The 20701-nt window shown below is 41.6% G+C and overlaps 1 protein-coding gene across 1 annotated transcript in view; it reads right to left on the bottom strand.

The window, feature by feature from the left end:
* The window catches only part of samd10b (sterile alpha motif domain containing 10b), a 56130-nt gene that overhangs the window by 21903 nt on the left and 13526 nt on the right, over positions 1–20701 (bottom strand). The window contains exon 2 of the mRNA XM_086030888.1: positions 6708–6892. Within this exon, the coding sequence (XP_085887014.1) occupies positions 6708–6892 (185 nt within the window). The remainder of the gene's footprint in view (positions 1–6707; positions 6893–20701) is intronic.

The raw sequence follows: 20701 nt of genomic DNA, 5'->3' as shown, positions 1-20701 counted from the left end.
TCTACATTTTGTGTGAACAACAACAATAATTGTCTGTTCCTGCTCTGATTCAGCTGACGGTTGATCGCTGTTCAGTTCTGGCTTTTGTCTCTTCAATCTCACTGTGACAGACAATTTGATACACGATCATGCATATCGCACACACTTTCCATCCTTCATTTTCATCCGCTGTTGACACCAAAACCCTCTCTGTCTCTGGCTGATTTAGATGTTCAACGAGCTCAGTCTTGTCAAGCATCCATCCATCCATCCATTATCTGTACCGCTTCTCCTCACAAGGGTCGCGGGGCGTGCTGGAGCCTATCCCAGCTGTCTTTGGGCAGTAGGCGGGGGACACCCTGAACTGGTTGCCAGCCAATCGCAGGGCACACAGAGACAAACATCCGCACTCACAATCACACCTAGGGCCAATTTGGAGTGTCCAATCAACTTACCATGCATGTTTTTGGAATGTGGGAGGAAACCGGAGTGCCCGGAGAAAACCCACGCAAGCACGGGCAGAACATGCAAACTCCACACAGGGAGGCCAGAGCCGGGATCGAACCCACGACCTCTGAACTGTGAGGCGGACGTGCTAACCAGTCGACCACCGTGCCGCCCCTTGTCAAGCATACTTTCAAAAAATAAATGTTTTTGTGTATGTGCTGTTTGGTCACTCTGGGGACACAAATAAGAATGTCTGGTAAGAGAGACGTAGAGGGGGAAAAAGACCAGATGGGATTTTCACAAAATATCTATTAAGCATGAGTCTAACAAAGACATTCCGTGTACATAGAACACATCACTCAAGTGGCATTTGGACAATGACGACTAATGGAGGTTTTTTTTTTCTATTTTCAGTCTCCTGCCACTATGTGAAAAAAAAAACCACAAAGTAAATTTAGCAGAGCAGCTGCTTTTGTTCAGTCTCTTTTTTGTTTCATGTCTTTGAGTCTCCCCCAGGATTATACAAAAAAAAAAATACACAACCATTTTCGAAAACTGGTTGAATTCATTGTTTCTTTTAAACACCTGGTTTATACAGTAAAAGATGCATCGTTAAAGTTCTGAAAATAAATAAAATCTCCAAGATATACAGTTTAAAATACCACTTCATAACCTACACCAGTGTTTCCCAATTAGGGGTACGTGTACCTCAAAGGGGGACGTGAGCATATTGCAGGGGGTACGTGGAAACATTTAATAATTGTCATGTCATCTTCCAAACCGCTTATCCTATACAGGGTTGCGGGGAGTTGCTGGAGCCTATCCCAGCCGTCAATGGGCGAAGGCAGACTACACCCCGAACTGGTCGCCAGCCAGTCGCAGGGCACACATAGACACTGTCACTGAGCGGGAATTGATCCCACGCTGCCCGCACACAACTCAGGCGTGTGTACCACTACACTATCAGGGACACATTTAAAAAACTGTGGCACAGCCATGCCAAAATCACAACAGCCGTGTTTAAAGTGTCTCATGGCTCAAATGACTGATGAAAGCAAAGTTCAACTGCTATAGTGGGTCTAAATATTCTTCATGTTCAGGGTTTCATTCCTGATATTTAAAGTTTAAATGTCTGTGTGGGCGGCACGGTGGGCGACTGGTTAACACGTCCGTCTCACAATTCAGAGGTCATGGGTTCAATCCCGGCTCCGGCCTCCCTGTGTGGAGTTTGCATGTTCTCCCTGTGCCAGCGTGGGTTTTCTCCGGGTACTCCGGTTTCCTCCCACATTCCAAAAACATGCTTGGTAGGTTGATTGGACTCTCTAAATAGCCCCTAGGTGTGATTGTGAGTGCGGTTGTTTGTCTCTGTGTGCCCTGCGATTGGCTGGCAACCAATTCAGGGTGTACCCCGCCTACTGCCCGAAGACAGCTGGGATAGGCTCCAGCATGCCCCGCGACCCTTGTGAGGATAAGCGGTATCGATAATGGATGGATGGATGGATGTCTGTATACTGTCCTCGTTAAGACACATGGGCTTAGTCTGAGTAAAACAGTGAGCAAAACTCTTGAGATATGATGAAAGATGTCCTGATAGTTGTTTGTAGCTTTTAATATAAAATCTTTACATCAGTGTTTGGCAGAGTGAAAACTGCCCGTATGAATTCAAAGCAATCTTTTTCTTTTTTCCTCAACTGTGTAACGACTTTTTGTGCATATATCATCCAAGCCCCCGACACTTCCTGCTTTACATTGCTTGCGCCAAAATAAAAGCATTCTTTCCAAAATAAGACTCAGAACAAATGAACAAATGAACCAAAACTCACCTGAAAGGCAGAACAGCCTGTTTAAGGGGACATATTTAAAAGAGCTTCCATCTTTTTGGGGTAAATGTTGTAAGAGTTGTTTATCAAGGGCAGATTTATTCGTTTTTGTATTCATATTTCCAATTTATATTACTTATTTTGAAGGCAACATATAATTACTTATTATGTTTCATTTGAGTTAAAAAGAAGACAATGCCAAAGTATTAGATGTTCAAATTAAGAAAACAAAGTAAAATGATTTTCATTTAATAATCACTTATGTCTTATTTTCAGGGTATCATCAAGACTTATGAGTGAGGGGATACTCATAGGTTGACAAAGGTTTGGGGGTACACGAGCCAAAAAGGTCGGGAACCACTGACCTAGTCAATAATTTATGACAATGACAAAGTGGGCCACTGTCCTTAATCACCCAAACATGCTGCATATCCTTTAGATCTCAATCTCTTTGTATGGCAAACCGGTAAAGAGGTTCCTCACCTTCTTTACTGTCCAACCTGGCATACACATCATCATATGCCTCTTTTCTGGCGTTTGCCGCCACTGCCTTTGCTCTGTCTCATCACTTTCTTTCTTGTCTCCTTTCCTGAGTCTTCTCAGTGTCCCACTTATTCTTAGCTAAGCTCTTTCCTTGTATGTTTTCCTGCACATTCTGGTTCCACCACCAAGTCCTTTTTCCCTTTCCTATCCTATCAGGATACATTCCAAGTACTCACCTGCCCATCTATCGGATCACCGTGGCATTAGCGGTCCAGTCTTCCGGACGCTCCTTCCGCCTGCACCGATAGCCTGTCTCACCTCTTCTTGTAAGGCAGCACAACACTCTTCCTTTCGCAACTTCCACCACAGAGTTCTCTGCTCTGTCTTTTCCTTCTTCGTCTTTCTCATCCCCAACAGAGTTATCTTTGACACCACCATCCTATGCTGTCTAGCCTACACTCTCCCCAACCACTACTTTACAGCCGGAAACGTTCTTCAGATGACGTCGTCTGCCCAAGATGTAATCCAACTGCGTGCTTCTATCCCCGCTCTTGTAGGTGACTCTATGTTTTGGCCTCTTCTGGAAAAAAAAGTTCACTACAACAATTTCCATCCTTTTGGCAAAGTCCACCACCATCTGCCCTTCCATATTCCGGATATTCTGGATACCAAATTTACCCATCACTCCTTCATCACCCATTTCCTTCACAATCTTGGCCATTACAATCTGCACCAATCCAGAATCCCTCCCGGCTTCGGATGCTCAAAACTACTATGTCCAGCTCCTTTGAGAATTTCCCTTTCTCTTCAAGTTAACACCCTACCTGTGGGGCATCACCACTAATTATATTAAACATAACACCCTCAATTTCAGGTTTCAGCTTCATCACTCCATCTGACGCTTTGCAATTTCAGGACAATCTAACTCTAACTAACTCTTCCATTAAAATAACCCCTATCCATTTCTCTTCCCATCTACACTCTGGTAAAACAACTTGAACTCGGCCCCTAAGCTTTTTGGCCATGACACTCCTCCCACACGGAGTACACATGTATTGACTGTCATTGATGTCTTTTGTTTGTGTAGGAGTTTGCACAGTGTACATGTATATAGATTTGTTCTATTAACACTGTTAAACGGAGTGGGAGGAATCCCAAGGTTTCACCTTAAATCCAAGAATGAGTTTGCTTCAGATAACTGCTCCCTCATTAGGGCTGATGTGTGAATAAACAGTGTAATGGAGAATAATCTAATCATCACTCCCGCCAGACGTGGACGCAAGCACAAGTCTGCACACCGTATGTGCATGCCAAAAGACTCTCCAAAATGCAGGCACAGGCAACGAGTGTACAAAGTGTGAATACACAAACATACACACTTCAGAGTGAAAGAGAGAGCTATTTTTAATAATGTATGAGGTGCTGTGTCGCCACGAGGAAACGATAAGCCTCATGGTATAGAGGTTTAATTATCTGTCTGCCGTGTAATCATATGGAAACAGCTTCCCACTCGTCTTTTATTAAACCTTTTCTAGTTAAAGCTGAGGGGGCACTCTTATGAATTATTAAACAAACTTGCAGAGAATGTTACATCTCACAGCCTCCCCACTTGCAAGTTTTCTTAAGGCCGGTGGGAATACTTCATTTAGGCCACGGGCTCTATTTCATGTGAGCAGCTGGACCCAGAAAAGGAGTCGGCTGTGTAATGTCGACTGTTTGGGGCAAACGGGGTGGGATGCTTTAATTTTTTTCTTTTTATACTTTGTTTTGTCCCTCCTTGGACTGCGCCGATGGGAATCAATTCCGCACAAGAGACGTGTGGACGTTAGTGGTGCTCAGGCAGCAGTGCTTATGTTATACCTCGAGTCATCAAGCAGATTCCGACCGCATCGCCAGTGACTTCTGATCGTTGCCGCTGAGGATTTAATAAATCACATCTTGAGGATGATAGCATAAACCAAATAATTGTAGGACTATTAGAGAGAACAAGGTCTGTATAACTGAGCATTGTTACATCGCAAGTAGTGAGGCTCTCCTCTCTTACATAACAGGTTTCTCTCAGGTGAGAGCAGAGAAACAGTTAACACTTCTGCCACTTATGAAATTCAATACATCACTTAACCCCGAGGAACGAACGTCCTCTACTGCGTGTGTGACACTAACAGACGCTGGACATATGGAATCCAACCACTATGTTGGAACAGCTTCATATAAAGTTCTCACACAGCTACTATGGACGCACCATTTATGAGCTATCAGTGAGTTAGGGGTTAATCCTGATGGTTTGCACAAGAGAAACAATTTCCATAACTAAAAACCCATTCAGACAAGGACTTTGTGTGTGTTGGGTAATCCAATATAATTCTAAAGATGACGTCAACTCAAACGTATTATTTTCAAGAATATGTTGGATTCAGGCCCACTAGTTGAAACAATATAACATAATATTAATATTGCGTTTGTGGAATACGAGTTAACCAGCAAAATTCACCCCTTTTTAACCATCTCAGGGGGCGGCCATTCTGTGACTTGTGTCAAATGAAAATGACATCTCAACTGCTCAGGGCTCAGGTAACGACCAATCATGGCTCAGCTCCAGAAAACAGGTCAGCCGTGATTTGTCGTTACCTGAGCCCCGAGCAGTTGTGATGACTTTTTCAGTCGACAGAAGAGACAAAATGGCTAAAAACGTAACTCTTATTCCACAAACGCAATATTTATCATAATGCTTTGTTTCAACTAGTGGGCTTGCATAACATCCATCCATCCATTATCTGTACCGCTTATCCTCACAAGGGTCGCGGGGTGAGCTGGAGCCTATCCCAGCTGTCTTTGGGCAGTAGGCGGGGGACACCCTGAACTGATTGCCAGCCAATCGCAGGGCACACAGAGACAAACATCCGCACTCACAATCACACCTAGGGGCAATTTAGAGTATCCAATAAACTTAACATGCATGTTTTTGGAATGTGGGAGGAAACCGGAGTACCCGGAGAAAACCCACGCAGGCACGGGGAGAACATGCAAACTCCACACAGGGAGGCCGGAGCCGGGATCGAACCCACGACCTCTGAACTGTGAGGCGGACGTGCTAACCAGTCGACCACCGTCGACATAGAACATATACTTGAAAAAAATATGTTAAGGTTGACTTCCCATTTAAGGATAGATACGGAAGCCTACTTGTTAGTACTCAAAAGAGTAAAGGCAGTCTGAGTGATATTTGTTTGTGAATTATAATCTCTTAAATAGTGTTTTTGCACATAAATTTTGAAGTGTATAGAAAGACAAACACTGGATCAGTCATTTTGAGCAATTTGGTAGGAGGTAGCGCATGCCCCGGTGATCACTGGTGATCATTCCAGTGGGTGCATCGCTTCTCGCCCAAAGTCATTTGGTATAGGATGGAGCCCATCTATGACCCTGAGCAGGATAAGGGCTAAAAAAGGGATGGGTGGATGGATAAAACATGACAATAGAGAGTGTTTTTGATTTCTCCTTCTTTTATAGTGTGTGGTGCGAAGCGCAGGAAGTGTACTGGAGCAGTATTTCTGCCTCCAGCCAGGAAGAAACAACATTGCAACCAGCCTTTGCAAACGGAAATTTCTACTTGCACCCCCAGCAGGAAAGAGAGATTATATGTTGTCACTTGGGACTCTAAAAACATAAAGCTTAGGTCTGAATGGATCCGCTGCATGCGTTTGATGTAACATCAAACATCATCAGCAGGAAATAAGTATGGACAAAAGTAGTGAGTTGAACCTTTAAATCAATTATTTACAAAAGAGTGGCTGTGCCCCCTAATCTTCTCTGAAACGTTGTCTTTCTTGTTACTCGTGAACATACGCACACTCAGACCAAGCCAGATACATTTCAAAAGACAGCTTTACCTTTTTCAATATTTTGAATGAGTTACAAAATGGTATTGATTCTAGTTAGTCAAAGCTCCCAAAACAAATCATCTCCCCGCCTTCGTACCTGGATACCCTCTGTGCCGGGTTGCTGCAGCAGTTTGACAGTGCGTGTGTGTGCTGTCTTCTGGCCACGGCCATCATGCCAGGTCAGGTTGCTGCCTCCGGAGCGACGTGGCAGCTGGTAGCTCAGCTCTTCAGCTGACAGCGTGTGCTCCAGGGAAGCGCGGCAAAAGCTGAAGCTGGACGCCGCTGAGAGGAGACATAAGTAGAGGGAAACGATACATGGTCACTCTACAATGACCTTCATGAATACCTATTTTCCAAATGAGCAACAAGGGCAGCAAAATGAGAAGTGATTATCTCCTGAAGCATAAAGGGCTGGATTCACTCTTGATTATACTTTGAAGATTGAAGGCTGAGAATGTGGGCGACACATCAAGCAATCAGTGCTTAGCTACGCCACAAAATTCCTCTTGAATCACAGTTATTTAATTTGACATACATTGTGGACAATTTTCTGGTTTGAAGGAAGATTTCTGCATACACTATCCTCCTGAACAGGCTCCAAAACATTGGCATTACACACAAACACCATTCCAGTGGTTCTCCGGCCGCACCCAGTTTGTTCAAGTGAAATCTTTCAAATCCCAACCATCTCTGGTTAAAGGGACGGTGGGGATGGCCACGTTTTCACTAACAAGTTCATTTTATATATTTTTTATATAAATGAAAAGAGTTGTCATTTTCTATTTTATCAATAAATTTGGGAGAAATTAGGAAATAAGTTACTCCATGAATAACGCTTCTTGTTAATGAGGATAATGGCCGCGCCCCCTTCCGTTCTATCCTTGTTCGGTCGGAGTCACTGGAGGAACCGATTACAAACTCTCCATTGGAAATCATTGTACTTTCATTGCTTATAACGTCCAAAAACGGTGATCAATTGGCACCAAAATTTATGTGGACATCCTTACTAATGACCACTTTAACATATCAAAAGGATTAACCTCTCCGTGGCCGATTTATATGAGAATGAGGAAATGTGGAAGTGAGCAGAGCTACATAGATTTATGCTGGGACGAGCACACACTGCTTCTTTGCTGAAAAAAAAAAAAAAAAAATTACGGTATTATATAAGTGTCAATGTTAAGCTCACCCAAGTGTCCCTTTAATACCAGAGTAGGATTTCTCTACTGGAAGAAATCCTCATTAATACACTCGAGTAAAACTGCATCTCACTAAAATGACACAATCTTAGATAACGGAGATGTAGGGCTACTATACAGAAGCACTTTGAAAGCCTCCTCCACAATGTGGACACCATGTAATGCCATTCGCTTTGTCACCAGAGGTGGGCATTTTACTAAAAATTTGCGGTCCGTTTATTGCGATTTGTTTAACTCTACTGTCTGCGGCAAGGTCGGCATTGTAAATTACAATCTGCTCTTGAATTCCATCCATCCATTATCTCCCGCTTATCCGAAGTCGGGTCGCGGAGGCAGCAGCTTCAGCAGGGATGAATTCTTGAATTCCTTACCTTGATAAATGAATGCTAAATAAATAAATTGCAACTCACACTCACAGAATGAATGTATTTATTTTGTAGGGCCGGGCGATATGACTGAAAAGTATATCAGCATATAAGTGTTTCATATTGGTCGATATCTATATATATATTGATTTTTTTTTTCTTTTTTTTTATCTATTGAAAATAATGACCCGTAGAAAAACAAATGTAGGTTATTTTATTTTAATATAATGCTTAACCTTTAATAGGAGGTCAACGTAACTATGAAAGAGTGAAATAATGGTGAATTTAAAGATGAAATAAACTTGGTTTTAAACTTAATGTGCTTAGTAGGGCTGGGCGATATGTCTAAAAAACCGCCACAATTTCACATCAGTCAATATTGATAATTATTGATCTTGTTTTAAACCTATTTTAAAAAGTTGCGGATGGTGTCGAGGTACACTTGCCTCAGTTGTGTGCGGGCAGCGTGGGATCGGTTCCCACTCAGTGAATGTATCTGTGTCTGTGCCCTGCGACTGGCTGGCGACCAGTTCAGGGTGTAGTCGGCTTTTCGCCCATAGTCAGCTGGGATAGGCTGACACATGACAGCTATTTAAAAAAAACAACAACAAAAAAACAGTTTTTGAGTTAACTGTTTTTAAGTACATCGGTATGTAGCATAATGTGCAGTTTCTCCTCCACCAGTGCATTCTAAATGCGTATTTGCATTAAGTGCTACCCCAAAGCAGTATTGTTGATACACCTACATTAGCCTTCATTCAATGTTCATACAATGTAAGTGAACTAATACTCTCTTACAGTGCATACATTAGCATTGACCAACCGTCTTGGGACTACTTTTTAGCGGACTCATTATTGCCATAGTTCATTTATATTTTACCTTGAGTGCGATGCCAGGGTCCGATATGGCTAACTGGCGCTAGCATATCAAAGACAGGGAACTACTTTACTTGTACACCACGTTTCCATCCGGAAGTGTTTAATTTAGCTATCATGCATAATATCATTTTATTGTAAAAGTTTTACTGAGTTGACTGGTCATTTATTTGAAATAAGTTACGCCGCTAGCTCGCTCGGCGCGAGTATGGCACACGGCTGCCAGGACCGCACACATGCTCCTTTGGGTTAGCTGCTTCTTCGTCGGTCTAGCGGCTTCTTCTTCTGATTTAACTTTGTGTTTGGAGGCAGATCGATTTTTTTTTCTCTTTTTTTTCCTAGCTAACGTTTTATTGAAGGCATTTTCTATTGATATCGATCACGTATCAATCGCGATACATATTGATATTGAATTATCGGTCAAGCCCTAACAGAAGCTCCTTTCATTCACTCCTCAAACGCCTCGAGGATCACATTCAGAAACAGAATCACACTGTATACACTTGAACAGATCTGCCCTGCTATACAAGGACATTTTCCTTTGTTTTATATTGTTTTACGCAAGTAATTTTGTTCCCTACGATCCATTCATCTCTTCATTCATCTTTGCAAAAAAGGATGACAACCTAGATGCAAGTTGTCAAAAAGATATATGAAAGAAAAATGGGTAAATCAGCCATTCCATCGAACGACAAAGGAGCACCTGTCTTTTCGGAGTATTTCTCTACACACCATTGATACCAGACCTGTGTTATCACAACTCAGATGTTTCTTCAGTCAGCAGACGCAAGAAGACAGAGCTTCCGTTTCCATGATGGCGGCAAAAATGAATAAAGCGGAGATGAAAACAAGAGTAACAGCCTGCAGGAATTACTGATGTGATTGCCTCATTCTAGCTATTATCTATATACTACTGCTTTTGGAACTTTATCTACTTTTTCCTTGTTTCCCTGCTGAATTTCTCTCTGTCTTTTTGTAGCTGGCAGGTCTTTTGGGTCGTCGGGACAAACCGGTGTAATTACCGCCAGACTGCGACGAAGGAGACAGGAGAGGGAACGTGGGGAGCTAAGGCGCCTTGCAAGCCTAAAGACCTGCCAATCGAAGAGAAAGAGATTACAGAAAGAGCCAAAGCTAGACAGACAAGAAAGAATGTGAGATGATGGTTATAATTTTCACATTTATGTGATCTGACAATAGACAATATTGAGGTGACAACCTCATAGAGAGATGCATAAATAAACAATGAAACAAGTTCATTTCACTGAGTGTTAAAGACAGAGTGTTCATTTATCCCACAGAAACATCACACTTTTTAAGATGAAGAAGTGAAGCATCATTTCATCTCGGTTCGACTGATGTCTCACTCACTGCCCTTTCACCTGACCTTGTAAGCTCCAGAAGTCATAAAAAGAAGATAAAGCACAAGCTATCATAGACTTTTTTGACTTAACCTCATAGAAGCGGTTACAGACAACTTAAAGAAAAATCTATACCTTCCAACTGCCCACTGAGTAATCAGAAAAAAAATCTGATTGTTAAAATATGCTCAATCAATTAATCAGTAGTTATGCATGCAGTTTACAATACACCAATATGTCCCAACCTTTGAGCCAAAGCCCCCATTTTACATTGATTGTGGTCTCAATTTACTCACAAATTGGCTTACTCAGGGTATGTTCACACGGAAACTGACCTGGCTTCGTTCCCTAAAGTAATCCTGGAAACTCAGAACCGCTTCAAGAAATGTGTGCATCCAAAGGAAAGACGTTAAAGACGCTTTTAGGCTGTAATACATATGCCAAGTCGGAAGTGGCGCTGTAGCACAGCCATGGGTAGTCACCAGAAAACAGAGAAGAAGAAGCCCGACCATAGAAGAGGAGGAAAAAAAAAAAGAAGTGGAAAAGTAGTAGAAGAAGATGAGCAGCAGCAATAATAATAGTTATGGCGGGTGATTTCAATTCAGTAACATCACATGAGGAAATATTTGTCTGGACTGATGCCAAAGTGGAACATATGCTTCAGGTCATACTTGACCTAAAAGCCAAAAATCTCCAAGAAGGCATTGACTGGGAGTCTTGTCAGTCAAAATACAACAATTTTACAACTGCATTTCAGGCCCAGTATCCGAGGCATCGGAAGGACAAGGACTTTCCACATGACACTGATGCGATTACCAGAGCCCAGGTGACTGCAAAAGTAAAAAACATCCACCGAAAATACAGACAGGCGGTGGACATTGGCCGTCGGAGTGGGCAAGGACACATGGTGCTTCTCTATTTTGAACTGTGTGAGAACATTATGGGGGGTCGCCTGCCACGCATTCCATTGACACGGGCATCGAGACGGGGGAACTGGGAAATTCCTCTTCCAGTCCATCTGCCACCGTGGAGCGTTCGACGCAGACCACCGAATCCAGCGACAGTCTGCCTCCTGCTGTTGTGAACCAGCGCAGGGATATGCTGGAGTTAGGTTAATCGTTTCAAGACAAACTGGCGACATTCTGAAAAACGGGACAGTCACCTAAATGGTGCCGTGCAAAATAAATTGCAACTAGCAATGCGGATAAGTGGTTCAGATAATGGATGGATGGATGTATTTGGCCTAGGGGTGTCAAAATAGTGCATTAATTGTGATGAATTATTTACAGTCACAGTTAAAGCGTTTTTTTTTTTTAATCACAATCTAATTTTTAAGTCTAACTTTACTGTCTCTGTCTGATGATGAGATTTGTTTTGATGTGTGGGGCTTGTGCTTGAGTTGTTTGGGGTGCAAAAAACAATGGTCAGTGTCACACCCTCAAGTGGACACTGATTGGCTGTCAGTGCGTTTGTCATAACCTGATAAACTCCTATTATATGTGGGAGGGCAAGTTCAGGAGCAGAGAGAAGACGTGAAAACGGAGGAGCAGTGACAGTTGAACAAAGAAGCAGTTCAAGCCTACCACATAAATGCAAAGCAACCAGTCGCGATTAAAGCTACTGCTAATGATAACAATGAAGACGCTAATGTAGCGAGCCAGTGCAAAGCTCTTTGCCAAACTAAACTCGAGAAGAGCCCGCGTATGAGCAAGTCTGCGACCGACGGGATGACGAATGTTCTTGCATCTCCTTCTCCAGTGCAGACAGGTATGTAAAAAAAAAAAACAGTAAAAACCGCCCTCACATTTATACATGCAAAATACACAAAAGAGCACGCAAAACCCCCCAGCAACAACCAACCTCACATTCATTCATACAAAATACCAGAGCTGGGCATTCCGCCTATGTGACAGCCCGGTGCGCCTATCCACCTATGAGTGACGCCCATTTAGTAGGCGATAAACGATAGACAATAAAATAGTCGGACTAAGCATAGTTAGAAGCCCATTTTTCCCATCTATGTAATCGATCCAGTCTTTTAGCTCATCAAAATGTTAAGTTTTACTAAACCTGAAAGTTTTGCCCTGATTGATGCAAGGAGACTTGGTCGGGTTTTCTCCCAGGTAAATCTAAGAAACTGCCTTTTAGATCGAATTCCCACACCACTTTTTAAGACGTTTTATGGATTTTTTGAGGAACAGGTTTTTGCTCTCTACGTTAGTATGGATAAACGTATGAAGAAATAATATGCATGCTTCTATATCATTTATGTAAAGATTCATTTTATGTTAAGCTGTTTTATTTTTAGAGATGGAAATGTTTATGTTTTTAGAGAGAGAATTTTTTATTTTTAGAGATGTCGTTTTTGTAGTATGATGTGTACAGGTGTATAAGTGAAAACAAATATTTCATTATCACTCCAATATATGTTGTGACTGAATAAGATTTTATGACTTGACTTACGGCTTTATTGAGCCAGGTAATAACTAGACCTGCTTTAAATTTGGTGGCAACTCAACTGGACTTGCTCAATTTATTTTTTCCACATTGACTTGGGACTTGCTTGAGACTTGAAAGTTACGACATGAGACTTACTTGTGACTTTCACATAGGTGACCCACTCCCTCCTCTGCCAAAAGCATTTCAGATTGATTTCAATCACAATCTATATGCCTTTTGCTCTTATATTGAGCAAAAACTAACAAAAGTTGGTTAGAACATGCAGCGTGACAAGCACTGCCAAGTAAAATGGACATACTGATCTGACATTTGATCTTGACTACTTCAAACCTCTCAAATCATGGAGTCTCTTGCTTTGATGTAGAACAAAAATCCCTAAAGTTTGGAAGAAAAGTGGTTGGAAACATTGAGCTGCAAGAAACTTCAAGAAACACAGCGGGCACAGTGGACCAGGGCCAAATCCTGCACCTGGTCCTGTTGCTTGACTAGGACTACAATGGAAGTAAGTAGCAGCCAGTCATGTCTCAGAGGTGATTAGCATCTTCACTGGGCAGCATCATGAGTCATCCGTCACCTTTCTGTCTCAACACTCAGTACTTGATTAGCTTGGACAACTGCCAAACAAACTTTGTCCTATTTGTCACTAACTGATGTTGAATTATCTCCACCTGCCCTTGACAACAAGCCCTTAACCATTTCCAGAAGGGAGATGTCGTAGAATAAAAAATGGTTGATGGGCCAAAGGAGGCAGGAAGAATCATGTGGAAGCCTGTTCTGTGTAAAAGAATAAACAACAACTGTTGGGAGCTGTAACGGCTTCCGTGCATCTGGTAAGACTTTTTACAATACTTGTCCAACCGGAAGAACATTTGTGAACCAACCTAACCCTAAACCTAACCCTTCTGTCCTTATTTACGCTTGTTTCCTCCTCTTCGTGGCCTTGCGCTTCTTCCTTAACAATCGTGGCTCGTATTGTTCAATAAAAATAATATAGTACAATAAGTTGTATGTGGAGTTTTAAAACCTGATACAGTTTTTCCATTGCAGCGCTTTGATAAATGTGAGGTGGTCAATCGCTTGGTGTGTGGTGAAGAATTGCCAACTGTAATACATTCATAAAGGTCCACTTCAATCTGTTTAACCCGGTGTGGGGCAGTCCAAAGGGGCACTAGCTGAATCCATGTTAAATTAACTGATTAAGCATAATATCAAGTCTTTGTCTATGGATGTATTTTTTGAAAGCCCTGCAAAAACAGGACAACATAGCGAGAAACGCAGTTGAGAGGCCAAGTTAAAGGTAAAGAGCCCTAAAATTCAAGTGCAAAGTCATAGACAGGTATTTGTGTGTGTGTGTGTGTATGTCTGGATGTGCGTGCAGACAGACGGTAGAGAGGTCAAAGCACCGTCGCCCACTGAAGTGTAACCTCATATCAACTCTTCATGGCAGCACAGCATCTACTGTATGGAGCGGCAGCTAAATCTCAAAGGTATTTCTTCACAAAAGGTAATTAAGCAATTTATCACAGTGTTGTGGAAGGTCGTTCCGAGCCAAATCCCACACTCGATTAACATTACTCATTTGACTCCAAAAGGGAACGTTTACCTTTGTCGGTCCGGATTTTGTTGGATTTCTGCATAACCTTGGTGTCAGCTTAAAGGATAGAGTTGGATAATGCATATTATTGCAGGCATCGGTAGAAGAGTGCAATGGTATATTTCATGTTAGCATCGTCTTCATCCCCAACCAAGCACCTCTTATTCAACTCAAAAATCTAATTTCTATTCACTGCCCGAGTTTTGTAGCAATCACTGTTATCGTCATTGCACTGTGACCCGAAAGTGGGTAAAACTTCATCACGGGGTGATTTCATGCCTACAGAAAACGTTAAAGCTGATTCATAAAGTACAGTACCAGCAGAGAAATTCTGTCAACTCCCAACAAGTTGATGGTGCAGTACATCTGCAAATGATTAGCATTTGTTTGTGCTCTAATACGTTGTAGGTGAAGCAAAGGGTTATTTGTGATGCCTGCACTCTTCAATACCTGGTGCCGAGCCCAGGAATGAGCCGTGAAATTACTCAATTTTGAGAACGTGCTTCGGGATAAATATAAAACCCAGAACCCAGGCTTTTACCCATGAAGCATTGCAGTCCATTATCCACTCTGACACGAGACAATGTTGCGGAGGCTGGGTCTGTGGTTTACTTTTCACAAGCTATCACTGTCACTTGGCCAGGCATGTATGGGCATCCACAATGCAGGCTGATAGAAGATAACAACACACCAACTCTCATCAGGACAGAGGCGAGGAAATGCCAACTAAATCTGTGTATGAATGCGCGTGTTAGTCAAAGCTGGCAGGCTCATGCATATGTGAATATGACTCACATTGACAGCATGGAGACTCAGACAGCCATACATCTGTATAATTCTCTTCTGCGTTGGTTTGGACCACAGGGCCTGAATGAAGTTTGTTGCTTGGACCCCACAAGCAAGTGTGTGGACGAAAGAGGGATTCTGTATTCACACTGCAGGCATTTGTGGCTCACAATACACTGCGAGGTTCAGAACTCAGGTGGATTTGGCTTTTCTGTTATGATTCTTAGAGACATCGACACCCTGAGAGAATTCAGCCTCAGAATGCCAGAAGTTGCCCGGCTGAGCTGGGGATCGAACGGGAAGTGTAACAGTGTACGTCCAACCTTCCAGTCAAATATTACAGTATCTACCATTACATTCTCTGTTATTCTGAATTTGCGACAAACCCACTTGTGCCACTAAATAGTAAACAATCTAATTACCTTTGGAGTGGTTTGAGTTAATTCTGCAACAGAGCTGACACAATGAACCAAATAACTCAAATAATTCAATTGCAAAGAAATGCTGAAGCAAAATCTCTGCCTCAAAGCTTCATTATGTTCATTATTCCACAGGCACTAATGTCACTGCAGTTGCGCGCACCACTCTGCGTAGAAATAACTTGCCGCTCTGGTGCCAAGCCAGGAGGAAAGAGCATCTATAAAAAGACAATGTCCAAAGTTTGGGATCATTTCAGACGTAACAATGAAGATAAAGTGCGCTGCGCTCCACAGCGGCATGTCTACAATCACCAACTCAAGGTAATGAATCGATGTTTACTAAATTATAGTCTACCATCGCTAGTTAGAGCATATTCTAATGCCCCCACTTGTGGTCAAGCATAGACACAACCCCCAGTTTACTTTCAAGCACTTTATCAAACAAATCGGAAGAAAACAAACACGTAATAAGCACATGAATTCACGAGCTGTCCATGGCCATAACTCAAGCCGTGTAATCAACATGCAGACTATCAGTCAATCAACTTTACACCTTCATCTCTCGACACCCATGTCACTCACCTGGTCAGACCCCACCTTTTAAAGTCATCCACGCTCAAAGTTGACGATACAGTACTACAGTTGAAAGTGAGGATGGACCCCAAGTGGACCACACATGCACGTTGTTTTGTTTATTAATGCCCCATCAGTTTTCATCCAATTACTCGATTCACCCATGGGACGATCAGTCAAAAACTGGATTGTAAAAATATTCATTAGCTGCAGCCCTGTGTGTCCTTGCGCTAATCGATACATGTTGATGATGTCTGGCATGAAATCTGTCCATCTTAGACTGCAGTGACATTGGCTGATTACCGATTTAGATCCCTGATTACTGATTTAGATCAGATTTTTATTCAAGCCTGACTCAAATCTGAAAAAAGCGTACTGTAGGTTATTAATGCCATAAACTATTCCACTCACATGATGTAATTCAATTATTCTAAACCACCATGTTCTTGTCCATGCACTCAAGGTCAATTCTGCCTTAAGTGAACTTGCATAAAGTAATGTATAACCTATGGCTCTCAATTTGTCCGATTCAATTTTGAGATTTGATCAACCTGATTTCGAGCTAATCAAATGACCCGTTTCTATATGCGACCACTATGCATGTATGACCCACAAGCCATGTTAAATCTTCTCATTTGTCAAATCCTTACAAATTAGCCATGGTGGTGCATGTAATGAGGAAAATTACATTATAAGGTTGAATCAGACAGAGCAGAACTGTTAACAAGGACATTGTAAAGGTCAGGCTAACTTATAATCAGTGCAGTTGGTTGAATAGTTCTGACGTGCACCATTGACAACAAGGATAATCTCTTTTCATTTGTTATTGTGACAGATTGCAGTCATTATCAATGCCAATTAAAAAGAGGTTATTATTTTCCACCTTTCAAATAACAACAATGAGATAGCATTACATTTTGTAGGAAAAGGGCACATATATAGACAATCATTTACACCGTCACTGAGTGGGAAGTGAACCCACATTGCCTGCACACAAGTCAGGCGAGTGTACCGCCACACCATTAGCGACCCCAAATGTATTCTCTGTGTAAATTAAAATCTGTATTTCAACATTTAGGAAAGTTATAGACAGCATTTGGGGAGTACACCATTATTCACCACACGTGCTGATCAATAAGTCTTCAAGATATGAACTATTTTACCAAAATACAACAAGTTAGTAGTTAAGAGTACAAATACCTTCAGCTAGAGCCCGCCAGGTATCCAACACACTCAGCCCGGTCACCATTGAGAAACCAATCATTTAAACGGTCAAGCGATTTAGTGTTAGAGTCTTAGAGCCCAAAGCAGTTGATCGTCATGCGCGCAGCTTAAACTTCAGAAAGAAGTGACTGCTTTCAAACATTCCACTTTCATGGACTTCTCTTCCAAGGGATTTGTCACATGTGGTCTATAAATCAATTGGGAGCACTGATGCTGTGGCCAGCTTAGTGAGTGGCATGCAGTGGGGTGCACCGATCGATAATATATTGAGTGTCCTTAGCCAATGCCTATCACACAAGCACGCCACGCCATTGATGCCTATGTGTCACACACCTCGGTGACAAGTGAGAAAAAAATGTCTGAGTGATGTAGTGTGGCTAAAATAACACCCACTCAATAATGCCAAATGTAACAGCGCACAAACACAATGGCTATTGATCATCAAGGAGTTGGCAAACAAAGACGTGAATAAATGGCATTTGTTGATGAACTGCTCAGCGTCTCACAAACATCCACACAGACACGTAAAAGGAATATAAAAAGATGACAATTGAAATAGCTTAGTATTATTTTGAGTTTCATTTTAATTTTTAAAACAAGAACAAATGTTAATCATCTGAACGTGTACTTTAATGATTCATTATGCTGGAAATGCAGTCTATAAACCTCTCATGATTTTATGATTGCAACGTAGTTGACACACTGGGCTCTATTTTTGTAGACGGCGCAATTGCGCTCGAGCGTAAAATCTAGCACACCTTAATTTTCGTACCTGTGTAAGCCTTATGTAATTGTGTGCATCAATCCTTCTTGAATCATTGTGGGAATCAATTCATTCAATGCATTATTATTATATCATAATGTTATATATTTTTTAAGATTATCACAATGGCAGCGGCACAGCTATCAATGTGTGTGTGTGTGTGTGCGTGTGTTGAAAGGCGTTATCCAAGTGCAAACTTCACAGATCCAGATTGACCGTAGCTCGCGCAACACAAAATGTCAACATTTTAAGGTGTGTTATGATACAACCAGAACCTTAATTCATATTTAGCCTGTAAATGCCATATGTTGGGTTTCACTTTGTATTAACAAAATCTTCATTATTTATTACTTGTTACTTTACCGTTGCCCAACAAAAGCGAGCTGAAGGATCACTGCAGGGAGAAATGAAAAATGTGCCAATTCGTGTGAAGTTGAGCTAGACTGGCCCAGTGAAACTAGCAAACTGAGTTCATCATTTCATTCATATAAGTCACACGGATGATAGGAAACAGCAGTTTTGGTGGCAATAGTGTTTGTTCTCCAATAAGGGTGCAGAATATAATTTGAAGCTTTTGAAGTTGGATTGAGTTTGCTGTGCTGCTCCTGAGTGATTTGATGCAAGTGGCTCTAATCTTTCCCAGAGGGGAGGCAACAGACAGACCGAAAGAAGAAAGAGGAAGAGATGCAGATATTGGCGCACTGGGCCACACAGCAAATGTGAGGCAATACTGCTGACACAGTTGAATGGAGAAATGCAGCATGGCCACTGCTATAAAAAAAATAAAAAAAAATCACATTGGGACATTTACAAAAAAAACACTGCACTGTCACTATCCTGTTTTGTTGCCACTCTACATTTTTCCCCTCCCTTTTTTTTATTTTTTTTATTGACAAAATATCAATAACATCAAGTAATCCAATCCTGCTGGCGATTGTCACCAGCACGAAATGGAAATAGATGACAGAGGAAGATGCTGCGTTATTGTTCTTTGCATTTTGTTACTTTCATGCTTGCTCCTCACTACTTCCGCCAGTGCTTATTTTTGTCAGACCTTTTGCTTGCAAGTACTAGTATAATTTTATCGCTCATTCTTGCCTAGCTCAGTTTTGTGTAAATGCTGAAAAAAATGATTTGTTGTATGTATTTGCTTTGGGATTCACTTCCAGTGTTCTTACGTACTGGTATACGGTTTAGGACTGAGCTGAGCTTTTTTTCCTCCAAAAAACATTAAGCTTCTAAATTTTAAAAAATGCTTTTCCTTCCTTGAGCCAATGTTATGTTTATTGTGTCCACTTCATATTCAAGTGATACATACTTCACTATGATTCTTCTTTTGACCAGTTCTTCTTCTGAAGTGACCAAAACAGCTTTGTGGTGAGGGATTATAGCACCACAACATGACAGACTGAAAATGCATGACGATTTGAATGTTGATGAAGGGTAGTGGGAGATTTACTTAAGTGGTTCGGTCTCTCTTGACTTAATTGCCATGTTGTCAGCTGTACACCTGTTTTGCCTCCTCATCCAGCCAGTTCTATCAGAGAGAAGAGCACTCCCTCATCCACTCACATCCTGAGGCTGCACTGTCAGGTTGAAAAAGAGACAGCTGCTTGAAAAAAAAAAGGACAGTTTAAGAAGAAATAGATAAAGCAATTCAACCTCGTTTGTAGTGTTTCTGCACACGCACTGACAAATACACACATCAATACATGTAAAGTGCTGAAAGGAGCTTCTTTTTCAAGGCCAAACGATCCAGAGGGAACGCCTGTTCCCCACGCACAGGCACACAAACACAGGCACACTCACATAGACACGAGGGAGACATCTTCAGATCAGGTATCGTCTAATTAAGTCTGCGTGTGAATTTGGGTGCAGTACATTTCAATGAAATCACCTGGCAAACATCCACTTCATTAAAAGTGGATATTGAAAAATAAAAATGAAATTACTTTATAGGTGATTTATGCATTTTTTTCGGATGGATTTTCTATTTACATTGCAGTCAAGTGAGTGTGGAGTGTGTTCACACCGGTACTACACAGTGTAACTTCTGTGTAATTTCCACTAATCAGTACAGTTTGGAATAGTAAACTGCCTAAGTGACACCATCTTACAGTGCTTGGTATTGACAGAAGATGATATGTTCATCTTGTGGGGTAATAGGCAGAAGAGCCTATTACCCACAAGATAAATAAACTACGTAGGGTAATCGTAACCTAAAGTCTAATGCACACCAGGAAATGCTGTCAGGCATACTAAAACAACTGTACCATTCAAACAAGGGACATTATTAAAAAATGAAAGATACAGTAAAATGGTTTGGAATTTTTTGTTGTTCTTCTGTTTCAATCCTGTTATCAAATGGAAGTGATATTTTTTTTCTTTTGACCAGTCAACGGATTGCAGTGGTGCCAGCTCGAGTTAAATGACAAAATATTTTTGTGTAGTTGACTGTAATGTGATGATAGTTA

This window comes from Filicampus tigris, chromosome 1 (genome assembly GCF_054856515.1).
Source record: "Filicampus tigris isolate MCC_2025a chromosome 1, RoL_Ftig_1.0, whole genome shotgun sequence".
Taxonomy (NCBI): domain Eukaryota; kingdom Metazoa; phylum Chordata; class Actinopteri; order Syngnathiformes; family Syngnathidae; genus Filicampus; species Filicampus tigris.
This window is presented reverse-complemented; position numbering and strand designations above follow the sequence as displayed.